Here is a 27,329-nt window from a genome sequence, read left to right as displayed (position 1 = left end):
TCCAAATTACCATTTTAAAAAATGCAATAGGCTTTTCCGGCCTACTAAAGGTGTCTGCCCCTCCCTGGTGTTGTCCTCAACTGAACAAAGCTGAGCTTCCACATTCTGGCTTTCGCCCTATACTATCAGATATTAAACTGCATTTGGCCTACTAGTGTGGTTAGGCCCTTGAAACAGTGTCTGCTGCTCTTGGGTTTGCTACTCCACTGAACAAAGCAATGCCGCCTGTTTAGTCCTGTTACCAATTTTGAACTGCATGTAGCCTACTTTATTCTTTGGCCCTATATCTGTTTCCTCCTCATCCTGCCCATTGCCCAGCCACTGCTAAATGAGTCTGCTGGTACATTGACCTAGACCACTACATTCCCCTTGTACTCTACACAGCCAGAATCTGTCCCTGCTGAAAGTAAGGTTCCCCTTCCCGCATGTTATACCACCTTACACAGGGACAAAGAGGAAGGTGCAGATGAAAGTGCAGGTTCCTTCATCAGGTGGGGGGGCATACTCGTTGGCGACGTCACTGGCACAGGGCCCCTCAGAGTACGCAAAAGTGTCGCTGCTGGTGGGAGGCGCCCCCGCCATGCAAACACACCGCCGTACTTTGAGGGGCCCTGTGCCAGTGGCAATGCGAACGAGTGGGCCCCCCCTGCTTGCTCAGGATCACAGCACTTGCAACTTTTAAATACTTACCTTTCCCTGCAACACCGCCGTGACGTAGTCCGCATTTCCTGGGCCCACGAAAAACTTGAGCCAGCCCTACTCCCCCCACAACTTTCCCCCAATTCCCTATGCCCAACTATTATTATACAGTTAATTAAGATTGGCAAGCTTCAGAAACAAGAATGGATGTTTTTGGCATTAAAATGGGCACTGTAGGTGTTTTCCTGGCCTCCACTCACTGCCGACTATGCTTCCCCATTGACTTGCATTGGGTTTCGTGTTTCGGTCGATCCCCGACTTTTAGCGATAATCGGCCGACTGCACTCGACTCGACTCTGGACAAAATCGGGTTTCCCAAAACCCTACTCGATCTTAAAAAAATGAAAGTCGCTCAACCCTAGTGGTGGATGACATAGTAACTGACCTCACCTGGCAGGGGGACGCAGAGCGAGGACAGCAGCACACATGGGGAAGGAGGCATATCACCCCAACAGGCAGGAAGAAGCAGTGTGGTGGCCACAGACAGACGGAGTGCATCAGTTCCCCGTAACACCAACATGACGGAAGTTGCCATTCCAACTATTAGATCTTCCCGAGTCTGGTTATTTTTTAAAGACTCTGCCGATAACCACAAACCGGCCATTTGCACCACCTGCCATGCCCGCATCAGCGGGGGTAGCAAAACTACCAGCCTGACCACCACAAGTATTATCAGGCACATGGCAGCAAAGCACCCAACATTTTGGGCCGAACCCCAGGCTCCAGGAACACTGTCTGCAGGTGACACCACTGCCTTTTCCACTGTTTTGCGTAGAAGCCAATCCTCAGTCCACGGTGCATGTGAAGATGCCTCGTGCCCTGCACTTGTTGTTGCCCACAGTAAAGCAGCACCATCATCAAGCCTGTCTAGATCCTTGTCCCAGCGCTGCCTTCAGTTTTCTATACCCCAATCATTGGAATGCAAGTGGAAATATAAAGCCAATGCGCCACAGGCCACAGTACTAAATTCTAACATTTCTCGTCTGGTTGTGCTCAAAATGTTGCCTTTTAGGCTCGTTGAGATGGAAGCTTTCCACAACCTGATGGTGGCAGCCTTCCCAAGGTACTCGGTCACAAGTTGCCACTATTTCTCCCAGTGTGCCGTATCGGCATTACATCAGCACCTATCCCAGAACATTACCTATGCTCTCAACAATGCTGTTACTGGGAAAAGACACGTGGACAAGTGCTTGTGGGTAAGGTCGGTATATCTCACTGATGGCACACTGGGTTAACATAGTGGAAGCCAAGACCCAGTCAGACCTTGGGATGGAACACATCCTCCCCACGTCAAGGGTTGCAGGCCCTAAGTCAATCAGGGTTGCCCCCACAGTCTACAGTTCCTGCACCTCCTCCTCCTCCTCTTCATCCTCCATCTCTGAAATGAGCACATCAGTCAGAAGCTGGAAGCACTGAAGCATTGCCTCAGCCAAGTGGCATCAGGCTGTGCTGAAGCTAATCTGCTTAGGTGACAAACCACACAATGCTGAAGAGTTGTGGACAGCACTGAAAGAGCAGTCAGATTTTTGGATGACACCGCTGAGCCTACAGCCAGGCATGGTCGTGTGTGACAGTAGCCGGAACCTGGTGGTGTCTCTAAGGCAAGGTGAGCTCACACATGTACCTTGCCTGGCGCATGTGCTTAACCTCATCATTCACCGTTTTCTCAAAAGCTACCCGGAGCTGCAGGATCTGCTAGCAAAAGTACGCTGCCTGTCTGCCCATTTTAGAAAGTCAGCTACAGCTTCATCCACCCTTGCCGTGTTTCAGCAGCGTTTGCAGCTTCTGGCTCAACGACTGGTGTGTAATGTCCCCACGCGTTGGAACTTCACACTGCATATGTTGGAAAGGATTTGTGAGCAGAAGAGGGCAGTTGTTGACTTCCAGCATCAACAAGGCCATCGTTATTCAGTTCAGACTCCACACATAAGACCTCAGGAGTGGACATGGCTGTCAGACATATGTATCATTCACAAAAACTTTGAGGACTGCACCGAGATGGTGAGCGCCGATGACGCCATAATTAGCATCATCATCCCGCTTCTCTGCATTCTGAAAACCTCTCTGCTCATAATTAAAAACTCTGTTGGATTCCTCTGGTGCCATCCACCCCATTCTGGTGTTAGCTGCTGGTAAGCGCCATTTACAACTAATTGCTTTGATGATTATGTGGTTACTTTGGGTTAGCACTTCATTTTTTTTTCTTTAGTGCTACTCATTTCATTTGGTGCTGGCTGCAGGGAAGTGCTATTGTATAAGAATTTATTCAATGTGACCATACTATTGCACTGTATTAGCACTTTCATTATGGCATGCCTTCCTGAGTTATGTGATACTGGCAGCTACATGGGGTATATGGCACTCATGATCTTTCGTGTCATCCTGTTGTAATTTTTACTGTGTGTTACACTTTATTAAATTTTCACAATAAAATAATCTTTTTAACCTAAGTACTCCCTTTTTCTCCTAATTTTTCTAGATAGTATATGGAGTTGGTTTCCTTTGCTGTCCTCTTTTTTGAGGCTTTGTTTTGCATAATTTTATGCAAGGTATTTAGACAATGTGGGTATCTGGTATCTGTGTCTCATAATTAAAGATGATGCATTGCATTACAGGCGGAGCACAAGGACATGGAGCAAGGAACCATACAGGGTGATTACACTCAGCCCAGCATTATTTCATCCCAACATTGATTGGTAGACGATGAGGAAAAGGAAGAGGAGGAAGAACAGGAGCTACTTTCATGCGCTACAGACGGTACTACAAACACAGCTGTCATACTGTCTGTTCAGCGTTGAAGGCCTGATGACAGGGAGGAGGAGGATGATGAGGAGGAGGACTGTTATGATCTGGTGGCCTAGGAGCAGCATGAGACGCACTCTGGAGAAGGTGGTACCTGTACTGACCGCAGACCCTGAACTTAACACAACAACTAGAAGTAGCTGTGGGATGTACCTAACACTCCCTAGACATCTCGACACAGCCGGAGGACTAAATACTCCTAGAGATAGAAAAGGGAAAACTATCTTGCCTCAGAGAAAATCCCCAAAGGATAGACAGCCCCCCACAAATATTGACTGTGAGAGGAGAGGGAAATAACATACGCAGACTGAAATCAGGATTTAGCAAAGGAGGCCGCTTCTAGCTAAATAGAAAGGATAGGACAGAGTACTATGCGGTCAGTATTAAAACACTAGAAAACATCCACCACAGAAAATACAAACTAAATCTAACTAAAGATATGGAGGGTATATCTGCATCTCCAGAGATACCAGCTTGGCTGAACAAATCCTTATACAGACCAAGCTGGACAAGACAAAACATGAAAAAGAACTGAACAATAAGGCCTACAGCATGTGGACTGCAAAAAACAAGGCCAGAACTTAACTTTGATGAAATGAACAGCAAAGAAGGAGAAACCAGGCAGGGATGTGAATCCTCCAGGAACAATGGACAACTGGCACTGACTAGAGGGTCAAACAAGACTAAATAGCCCAGTCAGACTTGCAATAAGTGGACACACCTGATGAATGCTGCGATCCAAAGACAGCAGCACTACCACTTATAACCACCGGAGGGAACCCAAGAGCAGAATTCACAACAGAGGACAGCATGTTCAGTCATCCTGTTGGTGAGGACACGGAAGCCTTGCTGGTTAGCAGTCTGGCACACATGGCTTACTTTATGTTGCCGTGCGTTTCCTGTGACCCTTGCATTATTAAAATTTTCAGTGACACTCATTACTTGTTGGTGACACTTCTAAACCCACACTACAAGGAGAACTTTCAATCTCTTCTTCCAGAGGCAGACAGGTGTACTAAAATCTTCTGAGAATGCTGGCAACAGATGTCAGAGTTTGTTGTACAACCAAGGAGTCCAAGCGGGGGAGACAGATCAGGCAGGGGAACAATGGCAAAGTTCTGGGACAGTTCTCTCAGACCCTCCCATTGTGTCAGCACAGAGGCAAGGGGTGCTGTCACAAGAAGTGAAATGTTTGGGAAAATGCTGAGGGAGTACCTTGCTGATCGTACGTGATTCCTCTGTGCCTTTTAATTTTTGGGTATCCAAGCTGGACACGTGGCATGAACTGGCTCTCTACGCTTGGAGGTCCTGGCCTGTCCTGCTGCTAGCGTTCTGTCAGAGCAGGTTGTTAGTGCCGCTGGTGGAATTATAACAGATAAGCGCATCCGCCTGTCAACTGAAAATGCTGACAGGCTGACTCTTATATAAATGAACAACGGCTGGATTGGGTAAGACTTCTGTACACCACTGTTGTGAACTCTATTTTTGGGCTCCCTCTAGTGGTCACAAGCGGTACTGTGTAGTGTTGTCTTTCTGCAGGTTGGCTTCATCAGCTGGTTCGTTATCCTTGGTTGGTTTCCTATTTAGCTCACCTGGATACTCAGTTCCTTGCCTGCTATCAATGTGTTCAGTGCTCTTCAGATTCCTGATGACTACCTTGCTCCCAGTCTCTCCAAGACAAGCTAAGTTTTTGTTTGTTTATTTTAGGATCATCAGCATTTATCATGTTACTTGTCCAGCTTGCTAAAATGTGATTTCCTCGCTTGCTGGTTGCTCTAGGGGACTGAGTTTCTCCCCCCACACCGTTAGTTGGTGCGGGGGTTCTTGAAATCTCAGTGTGCATATTTTGTAAGGGTTTTTTACTGACCGCATAGACCCCTTTACTATTTTCTGCTATCTAGTATTAGTGGGCCTCATTTGCTGAATCTGCTTTCATCCTGTGTATGTGCCTTCCTCTTACCTCACCGTTATTATCTGTTGGGGGCTTCTATATCTTTGGGGATTATTTCTCTGGAGGCAAGAGAGGTCTTTCTTTCTCTCTAGGGGTAGTTAGTTCCTCAGGCTGGCTTGAGACGTCTAGGATTTTCAGGCATGTTCACTGGCTACTTCTAGTGTGTTTGGATAGGTTCAGATTTGCGGTCAGTCCAGTTTGCCACCTCCCTAGAGCTTGTCCTATGTTTGTTACTTAGCTGGAGCAATTTGTGATCCTCAAACCACTAAGGATCATAACACACCACCGAATGAAAACAGCGAAGCATAACCTCAAATACATTGCCTTTTTTGTGGAGGTGTATTCTCATGCAGCTCTTCACAACCACACATGGGTATATGCTTCCTGATTTGGTCTGTTTGGTGTTATCCTCCTCCTTATCCTCGTCCTCATCATCCACAACCATACAAACACCAGGGTGAACGTATTCCGTGATGCAAAAGTCACTCATTTTTTGTGAAAGGCTGTTTTTATGATGCCCGTTAATGATTTTATTCCCAAAAATTTTTTACTCCCCCAGGGGAAAATGTTTGTCAGCGCATTACAAGTCTAGGAGACCTGCTCCTTTACATTGGATTTAGTTTTTAATGAGGCCTTCATCAACGTCTCATCATTCTCCGCCACTAGATCACCAGTGTTAACGTGTTCCGTGCTGCTACAGCCCGTCCAATTTTTGGCAAGAGTGTCTGATGCCGATAAAATATTTTTAAAATATGTACCCCCATGGAGAAATGTTTGTCAGCCCATGCACTCAGTGTATGGGCATTACAAGTCTAGGAGACCCACTCCTTTACATTGGGCCTAGTTGTTAATGAGGCCATCCTCAACATCTCATCATTCTCCACCACTAGATCACCAGGGTTATCGTGTTCCGCGCTGCTACAGCCAGTCCAATTTTTGGCAAGGGTGTCTATGATGCCCATAAAATATTTTTTAAAAATGTACCCCCATGGGGAAATGTTTGTCAGCCCATGCACTTAGTGTTTGGGCATTACAAGTCTAGGAGACCCACTCCTTTGTAATGGGACAGTTTTTATTCTAAGGCCTTCCTCCATGTTTCTTCCAAGGGGGCATTGTGTTGCTTGACCCAAATTTGCAAGGTGACCCTTGCATTTAATGCATAAAGAAACAGTATGACAGCACCAACTGAAGAATGTATAGTAGGTTTTTCTGTGGCCATCCAGTACCTGAGTTTAAAGGCTTATTGGGGTCCATATGACTGGGTAGCAGGGCAGGCCTTGCAGGTAATACATAAGAAAACAGTATGGCAGGACCAACTGAAGAATGTGAAGTGGGTTTTCCTGTGGCCTTCCATTATCTGGGTTCAAAGGATTCTTGGGGTGCATATGACTTGATAGCAGGGCAGGCCTTACATTCAATGCAACATTTTTTTCAGGAAGCCCTCCTGTACCTCTCGTGAAAGGGGTATTGGGGTGAATCATAATTCTTGGCAGCCGAGCCACTAACTGCATAGGCAATAACGGCATAGGAGACCCATTATTTAATAATGGCCCTTTAAGAATATTAATACCACCTGATGCCCCTCTAAAATAGGCTAAGTGACTTTAAAAGTCCCTCCTTCATAAATAAAACAAGATGGGTCTGCTTATGTGTCACACACCACATGGCCAGCTAGGGTTGTTAAATGTTACAATGACATTTCTCAGTGAATGCATTTGTATTGGTTGAAAGCAATGTTAAAGTTGAAAAACACATCAAAAACGCTGCATGTGAACATATCCCAAGTGGTGGAGGAACATTTTGGTCTGGAGTTAATTACTTTGCCTTATATACATGTCATTACCCTGGAAAGGATGTAACTTAACATATTTCTCAGCATTTTGGTTTACTTTTTGTATGTTTTTTGGTGCACCTGTAAAAATGGCATGAAAATCTCACAACATTGCTTACAGCTGTGACCTTGGAGTCAGAAATGCTTCCAGGGGCGATCCCCATTATGTTCCTGTGTCATTTGAGCAGTGTTTCCATCATTTTCAGACATTTTTAGACCTTAAAAAGGGCCCTCGGGGGATCGCGGTAAAAATACTCGGGTTTCCCATAGACTTACATTGGGCTCGTTGTTCTGGCCGAGTACCCGAGTATTGCAATTTGCTCGACCCAATCAACGAGCACTCGATCATTTTTGTGCTCGCTCATCACTATTAACCAGTACATGCAACACTGTTCTGACTCCAGGCCAGAAAGGGGAGCTCGAGACCCGGATTCAGGGGAATATCCCTATATATTCTGGCTGGAGGAGGAGTTGGTTAGTCAGTCTGTCAGAGGGACAGAGGAGAGAGGAAGCAGACAGAGAGAGTCTGAGAAAGGAAAGCTGGGGCATGCAGACAAGTGGTGCTGCAGCTCCTGGACGGAGAGAAGACGGAGAGTAGTGTTGTGAACTGTGTTTCTGGGCTCCCTCTGGTGGTCACTAACGGTACTGTGTTAGGCATGTCTTGTTGCAGGCCTGGGCTCCAGCTGGGTCATTAAGCAGCGGGTGTTTCCTATTTAGGTCTCCTCTGGACTCAGTCTCTTGCCTGGCATTGTTGTATCCAGTCCTATAAGGTTTCCTCCTGATTCCTTTCCATCTGTCTCATGCAAGAAAAGCTAAGTCCGTTTTGAATACTTTGATCATTTGCATTTTTCAGTGTTTTTGTCCAGTTTGCTTTATATGTGATTTTCTGGCTCGCTGGAAGCTCTAGGGTGCTGATATTCCCCCTCCGCACCGTCAGTCAGTGTGGGGGTTCTTGTAATATTCAGCATGGATGTTTTTGCAGGGTTTTCTGCTGACCGCATAGTCCACTTTCTATTTTCTGCCTATCTAGACTAGTGGGCCTCACTTTGCTGAATCTAGTTCATCTCTACGTTTGTGTTTTCCTCTTGCCTCACCGTTATTATTTGTTGGGGGCTTCCTATATCTTTGGGGTTCAATTTCTCTGGAGGCAAGTGAGGTCTTATTTTCCCTCTAGGGGTAGTCAGTTCTCTGGCTGGCTCGAGACGTCTAGAATCAACGTAGGCACATTCACCGGCTACTTCTAGTTGTTGTTGTTAGGATCAGATATGCGGTTAGCCCAGTTTCCACCTCCCTAGAGCTGTTCCTATGATTTTTGTTGACCTTGCCGGAATACCGGAGATCCTCTACCACTGGGATCATAACAGAATGCCAGGCCAAAAGAAAATGTTTATTGCATTGCAGAAGCGGGATTAAAAGAAGTTCTGAGTTTTTTTTTTTTTTTTGTGTTGCTGCAGTTCGCCTAGCTTCTTCCATCCCCTTTCTCTCTGAGTGGCTTGAGCTCTGCTGCAGATATGAATGTCCAGACTCTGACTTTTAGTGTGGATCAGCTTGCTGCTAGGGTGCAAAGCATTCAGGATTTTGTTATCCATAGCCCTATGTCTGAACCAAAAATACCTATTCCTGAGCCGTTTTTTGGAGATAGATCTAAGTTCCTGAATTTTAGGAATAATTGCAAATTGTTTCTGTCTCTGAAACCTCGTTCCTCTGGTGATCCTGCTCAGCAAGTTAAGATTGTTATCTCCTTCTTGCGCGGCGACCCTCAAGATTGGGCCTTCTCTCTGGCGCCAGGAGATCCTGCATTGGTGAATGTTGATGCGTTTTTTCTGGCACTTGGTTTGCTTTATGAGGAGCCTAATCTTGAGAGTCAGGCTGAAAAGACGTTGCTGGCTATCTCTCAAAGCCAGGACGAAGCTGAGGTGTATTGTCAAAAATTTCGGAAATGGTCCGTGCTTACTCAATGGATTGAGTGTGCCCTGGCCGCAAATTTCAGAAATGGTCTTTCTGAAGCCATTAAGAATGTGATGGTGGGGTTTTCTATCCCTACAGGTCTGAATGATTCAATGGCTCTGGCCATTCAAATTGATCGACGTTTGTGGGAGCGCAAATCTGCTAATCCTTTGGCAGTGCTGTCTGAACGGTCACCTGATTCTATGCAATGTGACAGAATTCTGACCAGAGCCGAGCGGCAAAGTCATAGACGTCAAAATGGGTTGTGTTTTTACTGTGGTGATTCAACACATGTTATCTCAGCATGCTCTAAGCGCTTAAAAAAAATTGTTGTTAATCCTGTCGCCATTAGTACTTTTCAGCCTAAGTTTATTTTGTCTGTGACTTTAATTTGTTCATTATCTTCTTACTCAGCTATGGCTTTTGTAGATTCTGGTGCTGCTCTGAGTCTGATGGATTTGTCGTTTGCCAGGCGCTGTGGTTTTGTCAAGGAGCCTTTGGAAAATCCTATTCCTCTTAGAGGAATTGATGCTACGCCATTGGCAGAGAATAAACCTCAGTATTGGACGCAGGTGACCATGTGCATGACTCCTGTGCATCAGGAGGTGATTCGTTTTCTGGTACTGCATAAAATGCATGATGTTGTTGTTGTTTTGGGTCTGCCATGGTTACAGGCCCATAATCCAGTTTTAGATTGGAAAGCTATGACTGTGTCAAGTTGGGGTTGTCAGGGGATTCATGGCGATTCTCCATTGGTGTCTATTGCTTCTTCTACTCCTTCTGAGATCCCTGAGTTTTTGTCAGACTATCAGGATGTATTTGATGAACCCAGGTCCAGTGCCCTTCCTCCTCATAGGGACTGTGATTGTGCTATAGATTTGATTCCTGGTAGTAAATTTCCTAAGGGACGACTCTTTAATTTATCTGTGCCAGAGCATGCCGCGATGCGGAGTTATATAAAGGAGTCTTTGGAGAAGGGACATATTCGCCCATCCTCTTCTCCTCTTGGTGCAGGATTCTTTTTTGTGGGCAAGAAAGACGGGTCTTTGAGACCTTGTATAGATTATCGTCTTCTGAATAAGATCACGGTGAAATTTCAGTATCCTTTGCCATTGTTGTCTGATTTGTTTGCTAGGATTAAGGGTGCCAGTTGGTTCACCAAGATAGATCTTCGCGGTGCGTATAACCTTGTGCGCATAAAGCAGGGAGATGAATGGAAAACAGCATTTAATACGCCCGAGGGTCATTTTGAGTACCTGGTGATGCCTTTTGGACTCTCTAATGCTCCTTCTGTGTTTCAGTCCTTCATGCATGACATCTTCCGGAAATATCTGGATAAATTTATGATTGTTTATCTGGATGATATTTTGGTTTTTTCTGATGATTGGGAGTCCCATGTGAACCAGGTCAGGATGGTGTTTCAGGTTCTGCGTGAGAATGCTTTATTTGTGAAGGGTTCAAAATGTATCTTTTGGGTACAGAAGGTTTCCTTTTTGGGTTTTATTTTTTCCCCTTCTACTGTGGAGATGGACCCAGTCAAGGTCCGTGCCATTCATGACTGGACTCAGCCCACGTCTGTTAAGAGCCTGCAGAAGTTCTTGGGCTTTGCTAATTTTTACCGTCGTTTTATCGCTAATTTTTCTAGCGTGGTTAAACCTTTGACGGATATGACCAAGAAGGGTTCTGATGTTGCTAATTGGTCTCCTGCGGCCGTGGAGGCCTTTCGGGAGCTGAAGCGTCGGTTTACTTCAGCGCCAGTCCTGTGCCAGCCGGATGTCTCTCTTCCCTTCCAGGTTGAAGTTGATGCTTCGGAGATTGGTGCAGGGGCCGTTTTGTCGCAAAGAAGTTCTGATGGCTCCGTGATGAAGCCATGCGCCTTCTTTTCAAGAAAATTTTCGCCTGCTGAGCGGAACTATGATGTTGGTAATCGGGAGTTGTTGGCTATGAAGTGGGCATTTGAGGAGTGGCGACATTGGCTCGAGGGAGCTAAACATCATGTGGTGGTCTTGACTGATCATAAAAATCTTATTTATCTCGAGTCTGCCAAGCGCCTGAATCCGTTGGTCGTTGTTTTTCTCCCGTTTTGACTTTGTGGTCTCGTACCTGCCTGGTTCGAAGAACGTGAAGGCTGATGCACTTTCTAGGAGTTTTGTGCCTGACTCTCCTGGAGTCTCGGAGCCGGTTGGTGTTCTCAGAGAGGGAGAGATTTTGTCTACCATCTCCCCAGATTTGCGACGAGTGCTGCAGAAATTTCAGGCTGATAGGCCTGATCGTTGCCCACCGGAGAGACTGTTTGTCCCTGACAGATGGACCAGCAGAGTTATTTCTGAGGTTCATTCCTCGGTGTTGGCGGGGCATCCTGGGATTTTCGGTACCAGAGATTTGGTGGCTAGGTCCTTTTGGTGGCCTTCCTTGTCGCGGGATGTGCGTTCGTTTGTGCAGTCCTGTGGGATTTGTGCTCGGGCTAAGCCTTGCTGTTCTCGTGCCAGCGGGTTGCTTTTGCCCTTACCTATCCCGAAGAGGCCTTGGACGCACATTTCCATGGATTTCATTTCGGATCTTCCGGTATCTCGGAAGATGTCTGTCATCTGGGTGGTGTGCGATCGTTTTTCTAAAATGGTCCATTTGGTGCCCTTGCCTAAGTTGCCTTCCTCCTCTGATTTGGTGCCTTTGTTCTTTCAGAATGTGGTTCGTTTGCACGGCATCCCTGAGAATATTGTGTCTGACAGAGGATCCCAGTTTGTGTCCAGATTCTGGCGGTCCTTTTGTGCTAGGATGGGTATTGATTTGTCTTTTTTGTCGGCTTTTCATCCTCAGACTAATGGCCAGACCGAGCGAACTAATCAGACGTTGGAGACTTATTTAAGATGTTTTGTTTCTGCTGATCAGGACGACTGGGTTACCTTTTTGCCACTGGCCGAGTTTGCCCTTAATAATCGGGCTAGTTCTGCCACTTTGGTTTCACCCTTTTTCTGCAACTCTGGTTTTCATCCTCGTTTCTCCTCGGGTCAGGTTGAACCTTCTGACTGTCCTGGGGTTGATTCTGTGGTGGATAGGTTGCAGCGGATTTGGAACCATGTGGTGGACAATTTGAAATTGTCACAGGAGAAGGCCCAGCGTTTTGCCAACCGCCGCCGCGGTGTGGGTCCCTGACTTCGTGTTGGGTATTTGGTTTGGTTGTCTTCTCGGCATGTTCCTTTGAAGGTCTCCTCTCCTAAGTTTAAGCCTCGCTTTTTCGGTCCTTATAAAATTTTGGAAATCCTTAACCCGGTGTCTTTTCGCTTGGACCTTCCAGCGTCATTTGCTATTCATAATGTGTTCCATAGGTCCTTGTTGCGGCGGTACGTGGTGCCTATGGTTCCTGCTGTTGAGCCTCCTGCCCTGGTTTTGGTTGAGGGCAAGTTGGAGTACGTGGTGGAGAAGATTTTGGATTCTCGTATCTCTAGACGGAGACTTCAGTATTTAGTTAAGTGGAAAGGCTATGGTCAGGAAGATAATTCCTGGGTTGTCGCCTCTGATGTTCATGCGACTGATTTGGTTCGTGCCTTTCACACTGCTCATCCTGATCGCCCTGGGGGTCTTGGTGAGGGTTCGGTGACCCCTCCTCAAGGGGGGGGTACTGTTGTGAACTGTGTTTCTGGGCTCCCTCTGGTGGTCACTAACGGTACTGTGTTAGGCATGTCTTGTTGCAGGCCTGGGCTCCAGCTGGGTCATTAAGCAGCGGGTGTTTCCTATTTAGGTCTCCTCTGGACTCAGTCTCTTGCCTGGCATTGTTGTATCCAGTCCTATAAGGTTTCCTCCTGATTCCTTTCCATCTGTCTCATGCAAGAAAAGCTAAGTCCGTTTTGAATACTTTGATCATTTGCATTTTTCAGTGTTTTTGTCCAGTTTGCTTTATATGTGATTTTCTGGCTCGCTGGAAGCTCTAGGGTGCTGATATTCCCCCTCCGCACCGTCAGTCGGTGTGGGGGTTCTTGTAATATTCAGCGTGGATGTTTTTGCAGGGTTTTCTGCTGTCCGCATAGTCCACTTTCTATTTTCTGCCTATCTAGACTAGTGGGCCTCACTTTGCTGAATCTAGTTCATCTCTACGTTTGTGTTTTCCTCTTGCCTCACCGATATTATTTGTTGGGGGCTTCCTATATCTTTGGGGTTCAATTTCTCTGGAGGCAAGTGAGGTCTTATTTTCCCTCTAGGGGTAGTCAGTTCTCCGGCTGGCTCGAGACGTCTAGAATCAACGTAGGCACGTTCACCGGCTACTTCTAGTTGTTGTTGTTAGGATCAGATATGCGGTTAGCCCAGTTTCCACCTCCCTAGAGCTGTTCCTATGATTTTTGTTGACCTTGCCGGAATACCGGAGATCCTCTACCACTAGGATCATAACAGAGTAGTCTGTAGGAAACTGATAGGGGAGGAGAAGCACAGGAGAAGTAAAGAGCTGGAGGTGAGCTGCGACTGAGCTCCCTCCATGCTGAAGCGCAAGAAACCGGTAGCCGGAAGACCAAGGTTGTGGGGGTAACTGTATGCCCCACAGCAGAAACCAGCAGACAGGAGATTGCAGGTCGCCTGCCCAACATTATCACCCGAAGGCACAGCAACACACAGAGCCTGGAGTCATACTTAGAGACACCTGTAAAAAGGCTTGAGTTGCCTGCTATGGGGGTAGTGTTCTACTAGAAGGGACAGAGAGAAAGTGAGGACCTTGTGTGAAGCCTAAGGCAGCAAAGGACTACAACACAGCGCAGAGAGGAAGGCTTCCAACCCCACCTGGCTAGGGGAATTTCTGAATCACTTCCAAGCTGGCCGGACCTTACCATCACCTATGATCCATACCCTGGACTGTGGCTGCCTTACCCCAGTAAAAGGTAAAGAGACTGCAACTTTGTGTCCTCTGATTCTTTGTACACCATCTACCACCTGTCCCTACTACATCGGGAGCCCTGGGGACTAAGCTTCACCTGTTGGATGCCATACCATCCCTCATGCAGTACCATCACCCCAGTGGACCCCTTTAAGCAGCGTCAGTCATCCCTGACCAAATACCACAGGTGGCATCACAAACATTCTTTATTCAAACAATCCCTTTAAAGACCTTCCCTTTTACTTGGATGCTCAGGGCCACGGACCGGGTTGCTGCCACCGTGACTACCCCTTTAACGACCACCGGACAAGGCCCGAGTACCCCAAGGTCCTAGCGGGTGCTCCACCTCCCTAGCACTTGGATTAATGATTGTTCCCAAACTAAGACTATCATTCCCATTTTCTATGTTCTTCAGCACTGCAGCAGTATATCACACTGGAATTTTGACATTCTGTATATATCTGTAAAATACAAAATGGCTACTAATTTCCCTACCCTCATCGTTTTATAAACTGCCAGTTCTAATCCCCACTGCTAGAGCATATGATGTGATAGCTGCAAGGCACTATGAAGCAGCCCATACTGCCGCACCTGGCATCTTGTGAGCCTACTCTCTTTACACCAATGTGTAAAACGGCATTGGAAATTTTTTTAGAGGGTTCAGGATGTCAACAAATTAAATCACATATTGCTGAAATTCATCTATAAATAAAAATATCAGGCAATTTAGCTGAAATTTTCAGCAGATTGATTTAATCATCTCTACTGATAAGCCTAAAGGGCAAAAAGAATACAAAAATGTCAAGGCTCCTTTTCCAACAAGATTCTATTTCTTTACCTGCTATGATCAGCTCGGTACCATATCTGCTTTTTATGACTTCATTGTTGACGGTTACTTGGCAGCAAAAATGGTGGTATTCACTATCCTGGACAGTGCGTATACGCAGAGAGACGTCTTCAGGAAAGTTCACCAGTGAATATCGCTTGTTACTGCTTGTTTTTCCCCAGGTATCAATTCTGTTCTTATTAAAGGAGCATAGATCACTTTCTCCAGTATACCAGGTCACTTCTTGGGCCATCCCGAGCTTCTCCACTGGGTAATAGCACGGGATGATCAACTCTTCTCCTGGGACAGCGATTAATTCCTCCATCTGAGACACTTGTTTCTCACCTATAAAACGAAGCCAGGGGAATAAATATATATATAAACTCCTCAACAGTGAAATTTCAACATCAGGTAGGAAAAGTCATGGAATCAAAGTAATGACAGGATGGATAGACATGTTAATGATATGCAAATGGTGAAAAAATGGGGAAAAAATGTTCCATTTCATTTTAATTGATTATGAGCCATGTGCAGAAATCCTTCCAGACTCAGTTGAGGTCACTGGGGTTATTAATGGTCATCTTAGGAAGGTTCTGCTTCTGAAAGCACTTTGGAAAATCAGCAAGATCTTCTGCTCGCTCACCAAGCCTCGCTTCAGTCTGTGCAGTGTGAACTGAGACTCTACATAGGAAGCACAATCTACAGTAGTTACAATCTCCTGTCTGCTGCTCTTAGGCTCAGACAGCTCCATGTTCCACCCTTGTTTTCTACAGTACAATTATCCTGAAGATGCAGATACCACTGAAATTGTGATTCTGAGAGGATTCTTGGTTAGGGGAAGGACTGGAGGCAATAGCGGTCACATGGTTGCTGCTAATTCTTGTACGCCTATGATTATAGCTGTATATAGAACAAGAAAAAAAAAAGAATTGCAGTATTAGGTCCCCTGAGTTGACGTCAAGAGGAAAATATAAAATGAAAAAGTTTGTAACCATATCAAAGGAAAATATAACAACTCAAATAATTCCCCGTTTTCCTCTTTAAAAGTAGAGAAATAAAATAAATAAATTATATATATATACACATTAACCCATTGAAACCTAAAAAATGCAATAAAAAGCATTCAAAATATTGTGTAATGCAAATCAATAAAACCATCAGCTCAACGTACAAACATTGAGCCCTCATACATTGATGCAAAAATGAAACCATTATAGGTATCAGAAAACGCTGTTTAAAACCAATTTTTTATTTTTTCAAATTTCTAAGTTGTATTTTACCATTTAAATTACCAAAACAAATTGCACGTTTTCTATGGCAGTAATGATACCGACCTGAAGATCATACTGCAAGTTCTCTGTACTGATCATTACTGCACAGTGAAAACCATAAAAACAAAACCCCTAAGGCTATGTGCACACGGTGTGGATTTTTTTGCGGATCCGCAGCGTTTTTTTCTGCGCAGAATTGCACCAAACCTGCAAAGGATTGCTCAAACAAGGTTAATCAATGGGAATCCAGAATTGGAGTGCACATGCTGCGGAAAATTCCTTCCTGATTCGCAGCGTTTTATTTTCCGCAGCATGTCAATTCTTTTTGCGGATCTGCAATGTTTCGGCACCATTTGACTTCCATTGAGTCAGTCAAATCTGCAGCAAAAACGCAGGTGTAAAAAGGTTTGCGGAATTTGCTACTGATTTATTGCCATAAACGCTGCAGAAAGGAAATTATGTCAGAAAGAGGAAGAGTGTGTGGGCGGAGAATAAGTGCGAGTGGAGAATATGTGTGTGTCTGTCTGTTTCTGTCTGCGGGTGTCTGGGTGTGTCTGTCTGTGGGTGCCTGTGTGTGTACCCAGGCGTCATTTTATGGAACTACTACTCACATCCGGCCAAGTCTGCTGTCACATATAACAGAGACCGCACGAGCCGATGATGGGAAAGTATTCCCATCATCCAGTGCCTGTGTTCAATTGTAAAAAAAACCCAAAACATTTACATAATCACATACATATTCACATACAAAGTACATACTCACCAAACACCTAATCCCCGATGCCCGTGTCTCCTGCAAACAATCAAAAATAATAAACCAACATATACTCCCTGTCCGCCATAGTCCATTTAATACCGAGTGTCCCACAACGATCTCGTGTGTAGAACAGTCACATCGGGAGATGTAGCCACCCTACCCGGTCTCCATCCCTATACTGACAGGAAGTAATCGCTCCCGCAGTGTATCACTGAGTTGCTGTGAGAGTCACCGGAGTTCATCAGCTCCGGTGCCCTCACTTACGGCACTACGACTGTGTGAGAACTTTCCCATGCAGCAGTGCCGTAAGTGAAAGCTGATGAACTCTGGTGAACTCTGGTGAACTCTCATGGCAGCTTAGCAGTATACTGCAGAAGCGATTACCTCCTGTTCATGTATCGCCGGAGGCCAGGTAGAGTGGTCACATCTACTGATGTGACTGTTTTACACGTGAGATCGTCATGGGACACTTGGTATTAAATGGACTATGTCGGACAGGGAGTATAATACGTTGGTTTGTTATTTTATTTTTGTTGCAGGAGACAAGGGCGTCGGGGATTAGGCATTCAGTAAGTATGGTAAATTTAGATTCAATAAATGAGTCTGTGTATTTCAAATAAAGAACTTTATTCTGGCTGTGTCTTTATTTACCATATAACTATGGGGTTAGTAATTGATACGTGTCTTATAGACGCATCTCCATTACTAACCTGTGGGCTTGATGTCACCTGAAAATAAAAAGGTGACATCAAGCCCACAAATATGAACCTCACTTGCCATTGCTATAGGGCAAGTGGGAAGAGCGAGACTAAGTGCCAGAATTGGTACATCTATAAGATGCACCATTTCTGGGATGGCTGAGAGCTGATGTTTTTACCCTGGGGGGTGTCAATATCCATGGCTCCTTCCCAGGCTATTAATATCAGCCCGCAGCTGTCTGCCTAGCCTTTGCTGGTGTGATTTTATAGGGGGACCCCATGTCAATTTTTTTCTGGGGTTCCCCTGTAAACTAGCCAGTAAAGGCTGATATTAATCGCCTGGGAACCTTTATGGCTATTGGCTCCTTCCAAAGAATATTAACATCTGCCATCAGCTGTCAGCTTTCCCTCTGCTGGTTATTAAAATTATGCAGGAGCCCACAAATTTTTTTTTTATTTAAAAAAAAAACAGATATTGCATTTCACGCAGATTTCTGGCAGTTGTTTTTTTGCTACAGCATATGTAGGATAATTATATTAATACACCTAAATAGGCTGGTGTGTGTGTGTTTGTCTCTTTATTTAATATTAATGAGGGTATCTGGCTGAAGGGGTTGAACAAGGAAATTACATCACAATTCTTTTTTTTTTTTTAAATAATATATCTTTATTTAGCTTCATGGATTTACGAAAATGCATCAAATCTGCATAAAAAACGCGTGGAATTTCCAATGCGTCTTCTGCCAAGAGATGCTGAACTGCGCAGAAATTTCCCCAAACAAATCTGCAATGTGAGCACATAGCCTAAAACAGTTTTTCACCATTGCACTACAAGAAAAGCTACATCTTATACAACATAAGTAACATCATTTGATAGTTTTATATGAAATATTTCTACCTGCAAAGTATAGAGAGGTCCCAAACTTATCATAAAATGGAAAGGAATCTTGACTTCCTGAACAGCAGAACGTGATTCCATCTGAAGCTTTCACTTCTCGGATTATGAGATGCTCAGTCCGGTTGTTACCAGGAGGTTTTACTATAGAAATCCGGTCTTTATACTCATCTATAATATTCCCAGAATGGTCTGTGATGGGTTTGTTGATACTGCAGTACAGTCCATCACGCTCCCCCCAAGTTACTCTAATCTGTGAATCCTTGATGTACTCAGGATAGATGTATGAACACGGGATGGAGACTGAGTTTCCCTCTATCACGGAGAGAGATTTTGGTTGGTAAACACAGTAATGAGATGTCCAGCAAGTTCCTGTAATAAACCACAAGGGTCAATTAGAGAAGAATTATAAAATCATTTTAACAGTTCATATAACAGTGTTACAGAGGGAAAGGCAATCCAAAGTAAGCAGTAGGGTATGAGTAAGAAGTAGCACTTCGAAACGTATCAACATTGATTGTCTTTTTCGGGATGTTTTCCTCTGATTGATTATGACATTTTTTTAAGTTTGTATTCAACTGGATATTAGTCATAATCAAGCGTGCTCCCCACTGCTCTATATTCGATTGAGCATTGGGGTGGATACTCTGGTGCACTTCTTACTCGATTGAGTATCATGGGTGCTCGAGCACCATGCTTGTGTTCCCACCCTGCATGGGTTGTGGTCATTAGACAGCCAATAAAATTGTGGGGATTGCCTGCCATGCACCATAATGCCGTAGCCATGTTGGCTAGTGGCTTTACTGTGTTGACCGACGGCATTGAGTCTTATATAAGACCCTGTGACGCAATGCTCGGCATACTGTCCTCTGAAAGCAGTTCAGGTAGAGTTTATCTAGGATAGAGAGCTTACCATAAGTTAGAGCAGGCATATAGGCAATGTTGATGTAAACCTATCAAATTGTCACCATGGCCAAATGGGACATCCCCTTTAAGCCTAAACAACCAAACCGTAACAAAACGGATCTATGAATATTTAAGTATGGCTAGAAGATCTAAATATAAATGTAAATGTAAAAATATTTCATCAAAGATCCAATAAAACAAGGGGATTAATACAAATCAATATAAATTTTATTGCACAAAAACAGCAAAAAAAGCAGGTAATAAGGTAAGGTATGATACAAAATAGCAGCTAAAAAGACCGGTGCTGACCATAATTTATAAATGGATATAATAAAGCACCGAGAAGAGAAACAGACGTCTTACTACAGACACCCACACAGGGCCACATACATGAGAATTAAATGTCCACAAGAAATACAGTACAGACCAAAAGTTTGGACACACCTTCTCATTTAAAAATTTTTCTGTATTTTCATGACTATGAAAACTGTAAATTCACACTGAAGGCATCACAACTATGAATTAACACATCTGGAATTATATACTTAAAAAGTGTGAAACAACTGAAATTATGTCTTATATTCTAGGTTCTTCACATTAGCCACCTTTTGCTTTGATGACTGCTTTGCACACTCTTGGCATTCTCTTGATGAGCTTCAAAATGCAGTCACCGGAAATGGTTTTCACTTCACAGGTGTGCCCTGAAAGGTTTAATAAGTGGGATTTCTTGCCTTATAAATGGGTTTGGGACCATCAGTTGTGTTGTGCAGAAGTTTGGTGGATACACAGCTGATAGTCCTACTGAATAGACTGTTAGAACTTGTATTATGGCAAGAAAAAAGCAGCTAAGTAAAGAAAAATGAGTGGCCATCATTACTGTAAGAAATAAAGGTCAGTCAGTCCGTAAAATTGGGAAAACTTTGAAAGTGTCCCCAAGTGCAGTGGCAAAAACCATCAAGGGCTACAAAGAAACTGGCTCACACGAGGACCGCCCCAGGACAGGAAGACCAAGACTCACCTCTGCTTCTGAGAATAAGTTTATCCGAGTCACCAGCCTCAGAAATCACAGGTTAACAGCAGCTAAGATTAGAGACCAGGTCAGTGCCACACAGAGTTCTAGCAGCAGACACATCTCTACAACAACTGTTAAGAGGAGACTTTGTGCAGCAGACCTTCATGGTAAAATAGCTGCTAGGAAACCACTGCTAAGGACAGGCAACAAGCAGAAGAGACTTGTTTGGTCTAAAGAACACAAGGAATGGACATTAGACCAGTGGAAATCTGTGCTTTGGTCTGATGAGTCCAAATTTGAGATCTTTGGTTCCAACCACCGTGTCTTTGTGTGATGCAGAAAAGGTGAACGGATGGACTCTACATGCCTGGTTCCCACCATGAAGCATGGAGGAGGTGTGATGGTGTGGGGGTGCTTTGCTGGTGACACTGTTGGGGATTTATTCAAAATTGAAGGCATACTGAACCAGCATGGCTACCACAGCATCTTGCAGCGGCATGCTATTCCATCAGGTTTGCGTTTAGTTGGACCACAATTTATTTTTCAACAGGACAATGACCCCCAAACACACCTCCAGGCTGTGTAAGGGCTATATGACCAAGAAGGAGAGTGATGGGGTGCTACGCCAGATGACCTGGCCTCCACAGTCACCAGACCTGAACCCAATCGAGATGGTTTGGGGTGAGCTGGACCGCAGAGTGAAGGCAAAAGGGCCAACAAGAGCTAAGCATCTCTGGGAACTCCTTCAAGATTGTTGGAAGACCATTTCCGGTGACTACCTCTTGAAACTCATCAAGAGAATGCCAAGAGTGTGCAAAGCAGTCATCAAAGCAAAAAGTGGCTACTTTGAAGAACCTAGAATATAAGACATAATATCAGTTGTTTCACACTTTTTGTTAAGTATATAATTCCACATGTGTTAATTCATAGTTTTGATGCCTTCAGTGTGAATGTACAATTTTCATAGTCATGAAAATACAGAAAAATCTTTAAATGAGAAGGTGTGTCCAAACTTTTGGTCTGTACTGTATGTAAACAAGGGGATAATAACACCAGCTCCCAATGGCTAGCCTGCACATGCCCCAGTACGGAGCCTTAAAAAGTCATATGCCGATTAATATCATTAAAGTGTAGGCTACAAGATCAATGACCACATGCTAGCAACAGAGGCATGATAATCTCAGACATGAAAGTGCTTAAATAAAGAGAAAATGAGATGTAGAATTACCTTGGGACATGATGTGAGCCACATGCGGTGGCTAAGAGTGGGACACGCTAAAACCTCGACTCGCGTTTCACCAACCACGCCTTCGTCAGGAGGCCATATATGCAGGCAATGTTTAATTGCTATTGCAATACTTATAAACTGCTGCTGCACCACTAAAACAACAGTCCTTTTCAGGGCTTCATACCATTAATTTGCTTTTAAAGCCAATGTTACCTGCATTCAGTGGAGGGATAGCTGGTGGAGGAGGGACAGTTTTGGATTAGAGGTATATAGGCAGGGTTTAAAGCTTTAGGGTATGTGCACGCGCTGCGGATTCCATTGCGGAATTTTCCGCAGCGGATTTGATAAATCTGCAGTGCAAAACAGCTGCGGTTTTTACTGCGGATTTATCGCGGTTTCTATTGCGGTTTCCGCTGCGGGTTTACACCTGCAGTTTTCTATTGGAGCAGGTGTAAACCCGCAGCGGAATCCGCACAAAGAATTGACATGCTGCGGAATATAAACTGCTGCGTTTCCGCGCTGTTTTTTCCACAGCATGCGCACTTCGGATTTCGTTTCCCATAGGTTTACATGGTATTGTAAACTCATGGGAAACCGCTGCGGATCCGCAGCAAAATCCGCAGCGTGTGCACATACCCTTAGAGTCCTTCTACAGGTATTCAGCTGCTGCAGTCCTTTTCAGGGCTACATATTTTTTTCCCTATTAATACCGAAAAGCTTGCAGACATGTAGTATATACCTAATTTAAAATACGCAAGGCATGCGGTAAGGGATAGGAAAGTGGACGTGCTGCTGATGGTGCATGCAGAAGCTGAGTCTGTCTGCCAGATGGAATTGTGCCGGCTGTGGAAGCACAAAAATCATGCTCATCCACAAGATCTAGCTTCCTGTCCCACTTTGCAGGGGAGTCTGGAATACCACTATTGAAACCAGAACAGTGCAAACTGATGGTAGATTGGATGGATAATAATGCTTCCAGTATGCTTCCCAGCAACCCTCCATGCGGTCCAGTCTGAGTAGTCAAGAGTTTGGACCACATAATATTCACCCTGATTCTCCTTCCTCCCACCGTGGCGAGTCCCAGGTGACAAATGATCCCATACTAGGACACTTCGAGGAGTTCTTTACATTTCCATGTATTGATTCTAGCCTCTCACCCCCACTTTTCAAGAGGGACATGAGGAGATTGCGTGTAGTGATGACCAAATATTTGAGCAGCCACAGTCAGAAGAAGATGACGATGGGGAACAGCAATTACAGTCTCAAGATATAGATGATGATGATGAGACACAGTTGCCAACACGTGATGTTGTTAAGTCAACTAGTCACGAGAGCCTGAGTGCAAAAGTAGAAGGCAAAGTGGTGGATGATGAAGTCACTGACCCAGCCTTAGGAAATGCCATGCAGAGTGAGCAGGGACATGACCACTACCAGCCTAACCACCACCAGCATTCTCAGGCTCATGTCAACAAAGTACCCGACTAAGTGGGCTGAATGCCTGTGTCCACAATCAGTGTCTGTGGTTGACACCACTGTTTCTTTCCCTGTGCTATGTGCTTGCTAATCCACTGCCCAGGTCACAAGTGCGGATGCCTCCTACCCTGCACCTCACGTTGCACATTCGCAAGCACCATCAGCAACCTGATCAAATTCTCTGTCCCATCAAAGGGTTCAGCTATCCCTGCCCCAGACCTTGGAACTTGCAAGCGGAAATACCCAGCCATCCACCCACAGACTCAAACACTAAATGTGCACATTTACAGACTGCTTGCCATGGAAATGTTGCCATTTATGCTTGTAGACGAGTATTTCCTCATGGTGGCAGCCGTCTCTCGCTACTCAGTCCCCAGCAGCAGCTATTTGTCTCAGTGTGCTATCCCTGTATTATACCAGCACACGTCCCAGGGTGTATTGCAGTCCCTCCTTCTAATTTTTGGCAGCTCTTGCACTTAGTGCATAGCCTTTATGATTCTAGGAATCCCACTACCTAACATTGTGAACAGAATATGTATAAGGCCCTCCATTATGTCTTATACAGGGTGTATCGAAGTCCCTCTTCCTACTGATTTTTGGCAGTTCCAGCATTTTCCCCATAGGCTTTATGCATTGTAGAGTCCATCCTTCATAAATTAAACAGGATGTATCTGACCATGTCACACTCATCACATGGTCAGATAAGGTAGTTGTGACACTAATCACTACTCACAGACGAACCGTGAGACAGAAGAGTCAGACGTTCTGGAGTCAATACCAAGAGAGTATGTAGATAGCCAATAGCCAATGGGAAAGACAAAGGCATTAGTCAGATCACAGTCCAGGTTCAATTCCAAGTGATGGCTGATCAAAAGCTAAAGGACAAGACAAAAGGATAGTCAGAACATGGTCCAAAGGGTCAGGCAGCAGAAGATCAGAACTCAGAGCAACAGAATCAGGCTAACACTCACCAAGAAGCACTAACTACATCTGTCAGGAATCAGGAGCAGACAGCTGAGATAAGTAGCTGGACAATCACGAGAGCACTGAACACCTGGAGAAAGTCCCGCACCTCCCAGTCACAGATTGGACAACTGAGCTGTCAAGGCACCGACAGCTCCGCAAGCCCATCACAGTATTGGACAGCCAGGCTGTCAATCAAGACACAGACAACTCAGCTATACGGTTTCCATAGAACAGCATAACAATCAGTCACTGAGCAGAGGAATCATGACAGTAGGGAAATTAGAAAATCACATTTACCAGTGATTACCAGAGGATAATTTCCTCCCCCTTATGTTATGTTACCTACTGTAGTCATAGGCAGAATTGAAATATCGTGAGCGATGGCATGGCTATTAATGGGTGGAGGAGGTGTTTTTTTTAATCTTTTTAGTTTTGCCTTATATGCAAGTCATTATACAGGAGAGAATGTTTCTATTTTATCTACAGTTTTGTATGTTTTACTGTGAGTCTGTAAAATTAGCGCAATACTCTGACACCATTGTTCCCAGTGGAGCGCCCCCACTGCCGCAGGGCCGAGGGGTACCCGGTACCGGGCCTCAGAGTCTCTGTTCTGGGGGTTGTCACGGTGGCTAGGCCCGGTCCGTGGCCCTGCCTGTCAGGGGGACGTCCGGTGAACGAGTGGTGAATGACGGTGTGGTTGTGAAGTGCCGGTCGCAGTAAATAACGAGGACACCAGGTTGCAGTCTCTTTACCTCTTTACTGAAGATCTCTGGGTCCTCAGTCCGGAATCCGGTTAACCAGGCTGCGCAAGTCCGGCCGGTCCAATGGCACCTCCAGAGTTCTCTTTGCAGGTGGAAATCTGTGCCTTCCTGCTAGCGCTATGTGTTGTGGTCCTTCCCTGCTGTGCTTACGGAAAGTCCCCACAACTGTTGTGTCTGTTTCTCGTGTTCCCTCACAACTCGATTAGATGATGTTCTGCTAATCCTCCGTCCCTCCCGGTGTTATGGTTGGGACGCACCCGTATGACGGGTAGGCTCGGAGCTCTTCCGGGACCCTAGAGTCGCCCCTCTCCACAAGTTGCCCCCTATGTCTTCTTAGGTGATTGGTGTGAGACAGCCCGCCTATGACTGACTGTCCTGCCGTTGGTTTGAAGTATTGCTTGGAGCTAGATATATAAATACTTCCTCGGCGTTCTGGCTGCCGGTTGTGCGCCTCAGTAGGATGTTGCCTCGGTCTTACAGCACGACTCCTACTGGTATTCTCCTTGTTGCTTTGATCTCGTTTCTCACTCAGCACAATATATCTCGCTTCTGATCCTTTCTTAGGGCACCGCCGCTATGCTGAGCAGGCACGGTCCCGTGACGTTCTTCCTTGTTGCCAGGCCTCTGTCAGGGTCCCAAACCTGACAGAGACCCTACCGAATCTTCCCCCACAACACCCGCTGCCACAAGGTGTTGCCTGGTTCCAACCCAGTCAGCTTTCTGAACAAACTTCCTGCCTGACCCCCAGTTTACCCACAATGGTGAGGAGTGGCCTAATAAATAGCACCCTTAGCTCCCCCTGGAGGCCCGACTGTGAAATGTATTGGTGTATGTGATACCTGGTCAGATGAACTCCTTCAGTGCCATCAAACGTACCATAGCCCCCCTTAGCGGCAGAGCTTCAGTACTGCAACGACCAGGACTCTGGGGCGCTGCACTCCCCCCCGGTTAAATCCAGTACTCCGGGACAGGGAAGAAAACAACAATACAGGTTAGCAAAAGACATACAAATTTTTGTGAGTGCAATAACAATAAGCATACTTGAACAGAGCTTCTCTTTATGGGAGGTGAGGACACTTGAACGTTACAAACATGGTTAAATACTTTAAATAACTTAGTATAAATAACTTTTCTTACCCAACCGGGTATTCTACTTAGTGCAAATTCTCGAACAATAATTTAACATTGCCCTTAAGTAGGGTTGAGCGAAACGGGTCGATCATTTTCAAAAGTCGCCGACTTTTGGCTAAGTCGGCGTCTCATGAAACCCGATCCGACCCCTGTGCTTGTCGGCCATGCGGTACGCGACTTTCGCGCCAAAGTCGCGTTTCAATGACGCGAAAAGCGCCATTTCTCAGCCAATGAAGGTGAACGCAGAGTGTGGGCAGCGTGATGACATAGGTCCTGGTCCCCACCATCTTAGAGAAGGGCATTGCAGTGATTGGCTTGCTGTCTGCGGCGTCACAGGGGCTATAAAGGGGCGTTCCCGCCGACCGCCATCTCACTGCTGCTGATCTGAGCTTAGGGACAGGTTGCTGCCGCTTCGTCAGAAGCAGGGAGAGCGTTAGGCAGGGTCCACTAACCACCAAACCGCTTGTGCTGTAGCGATTTCCACTGTCCAACACCACCTTCGGTGTGCAGGGACTGTGGAAGCTATTTTTTTTTTTTTTTTTCCTCAGCGCTGTAGCTCATTGGGCTGCCCTAGAAGGCTCCGTGATAGCTGTATTGCTGTGTGTACGCCACTGTGGAAACCAACTGCTTTTTTCAAAGCACATATCCTCTTGTTCCTTTCTGCACAGCTATCTTTTTTGTTTGTCCACACTTTTTATTTAATTTGTGCATCAGTCCACTCCTATTGCTGCCTGCCATACCTGGCTTAGATTACTGCAGGGAGATAGTAATTGTAGGACAGTCCCTGTTTTTTTTTTTTGTTTTTTTTTTTGTGGGAGATTAAGATTGGCATTTCTGCTACAGTGCCATCCCTGTGTGTGCCATCTCTCACTGAGTGGGCCATAGAAAGCCTATTTATTTTTTCCGTGATTTGTGTTCTAAATTCTACCTCAACACAAAAACACTACATCAATCAGTGGGAGAAAAATATTGGCCTCAGTCAGGGCTTGTGTGCCACTGCTGTGTGTGCTATCTCTCATTCAGTGGGCTATAGAAAGCCTATTTATTTATTTATTTTTTTTCTTATTATTTGGTTTCTAAAGTCTCCCTGAAAAAAAAAAATAAATAAAAAAACAGTGGGAGAGTAATATTGCCCTTTCAGCTTGTGTGCCAGTCTTGACTCCTGGGTGTGCCACCTCTCTCTCATTCAGTGGGCCATAGAAAGGCTATTTATTTTTTTGGTTTTTTTAATATTATTTGGTTTCTAAAGTCTCCCTGAAAATAAAAGAAAAAAAACTTAAGAAAACAGTGGGAGAGTAATATTGCCCTTTCAGC

General features: G+C 45.1%; 1 protein-coding gene across 1 annotated transcript in view; it reads right to left on the bottom strand.

The window, feature by feature from the left end:
• PILRA (paired immunoglobin like type 2 receptor alpha) overlaps positions 1–27,329 on the bottom strand; it is a 201,247-nt gene that overhangs the window by 66,791 nt on the left and 107,127 nt on the right. The window contains exons 2-3 of the mRNA XM_077261660.1: positions 18,542–18,910; positions 14,930–15,262 (exon numbers count right to left, since the gene is read on the bottom strand). Of these exons, the coding sequence (XP_077117775.1) occupies positions 14,930–15,262; positions 18,542–18,910 (702 nt within the window). The remainder of the gene's footprint in view (positions 1–14,929; positions 15,263–18,541; positions 18,911–27,329) is intronic.

The sequence above is a fragment of the Ranitomeya variabilis genome, chromosome 5, assembly GCF_051348905.1.
Source record: "Ranitomeya variabilis isolate aRanVar5 chromosome 5, aRanVar5.hap1, whole genome shotgun sequence".
Lineage (NCBI taxonomy): Eukaryota > Metazoa > Chordata > Amphibia > Anura > Dendrobatidae > Ranitomeya > Ranitomeya variabilis.
The sequence above is the reverse complement of the archived record's forward strand: the minus strand, read 5'-3'. Positions and strand labels throughout refer to the sequence as shown.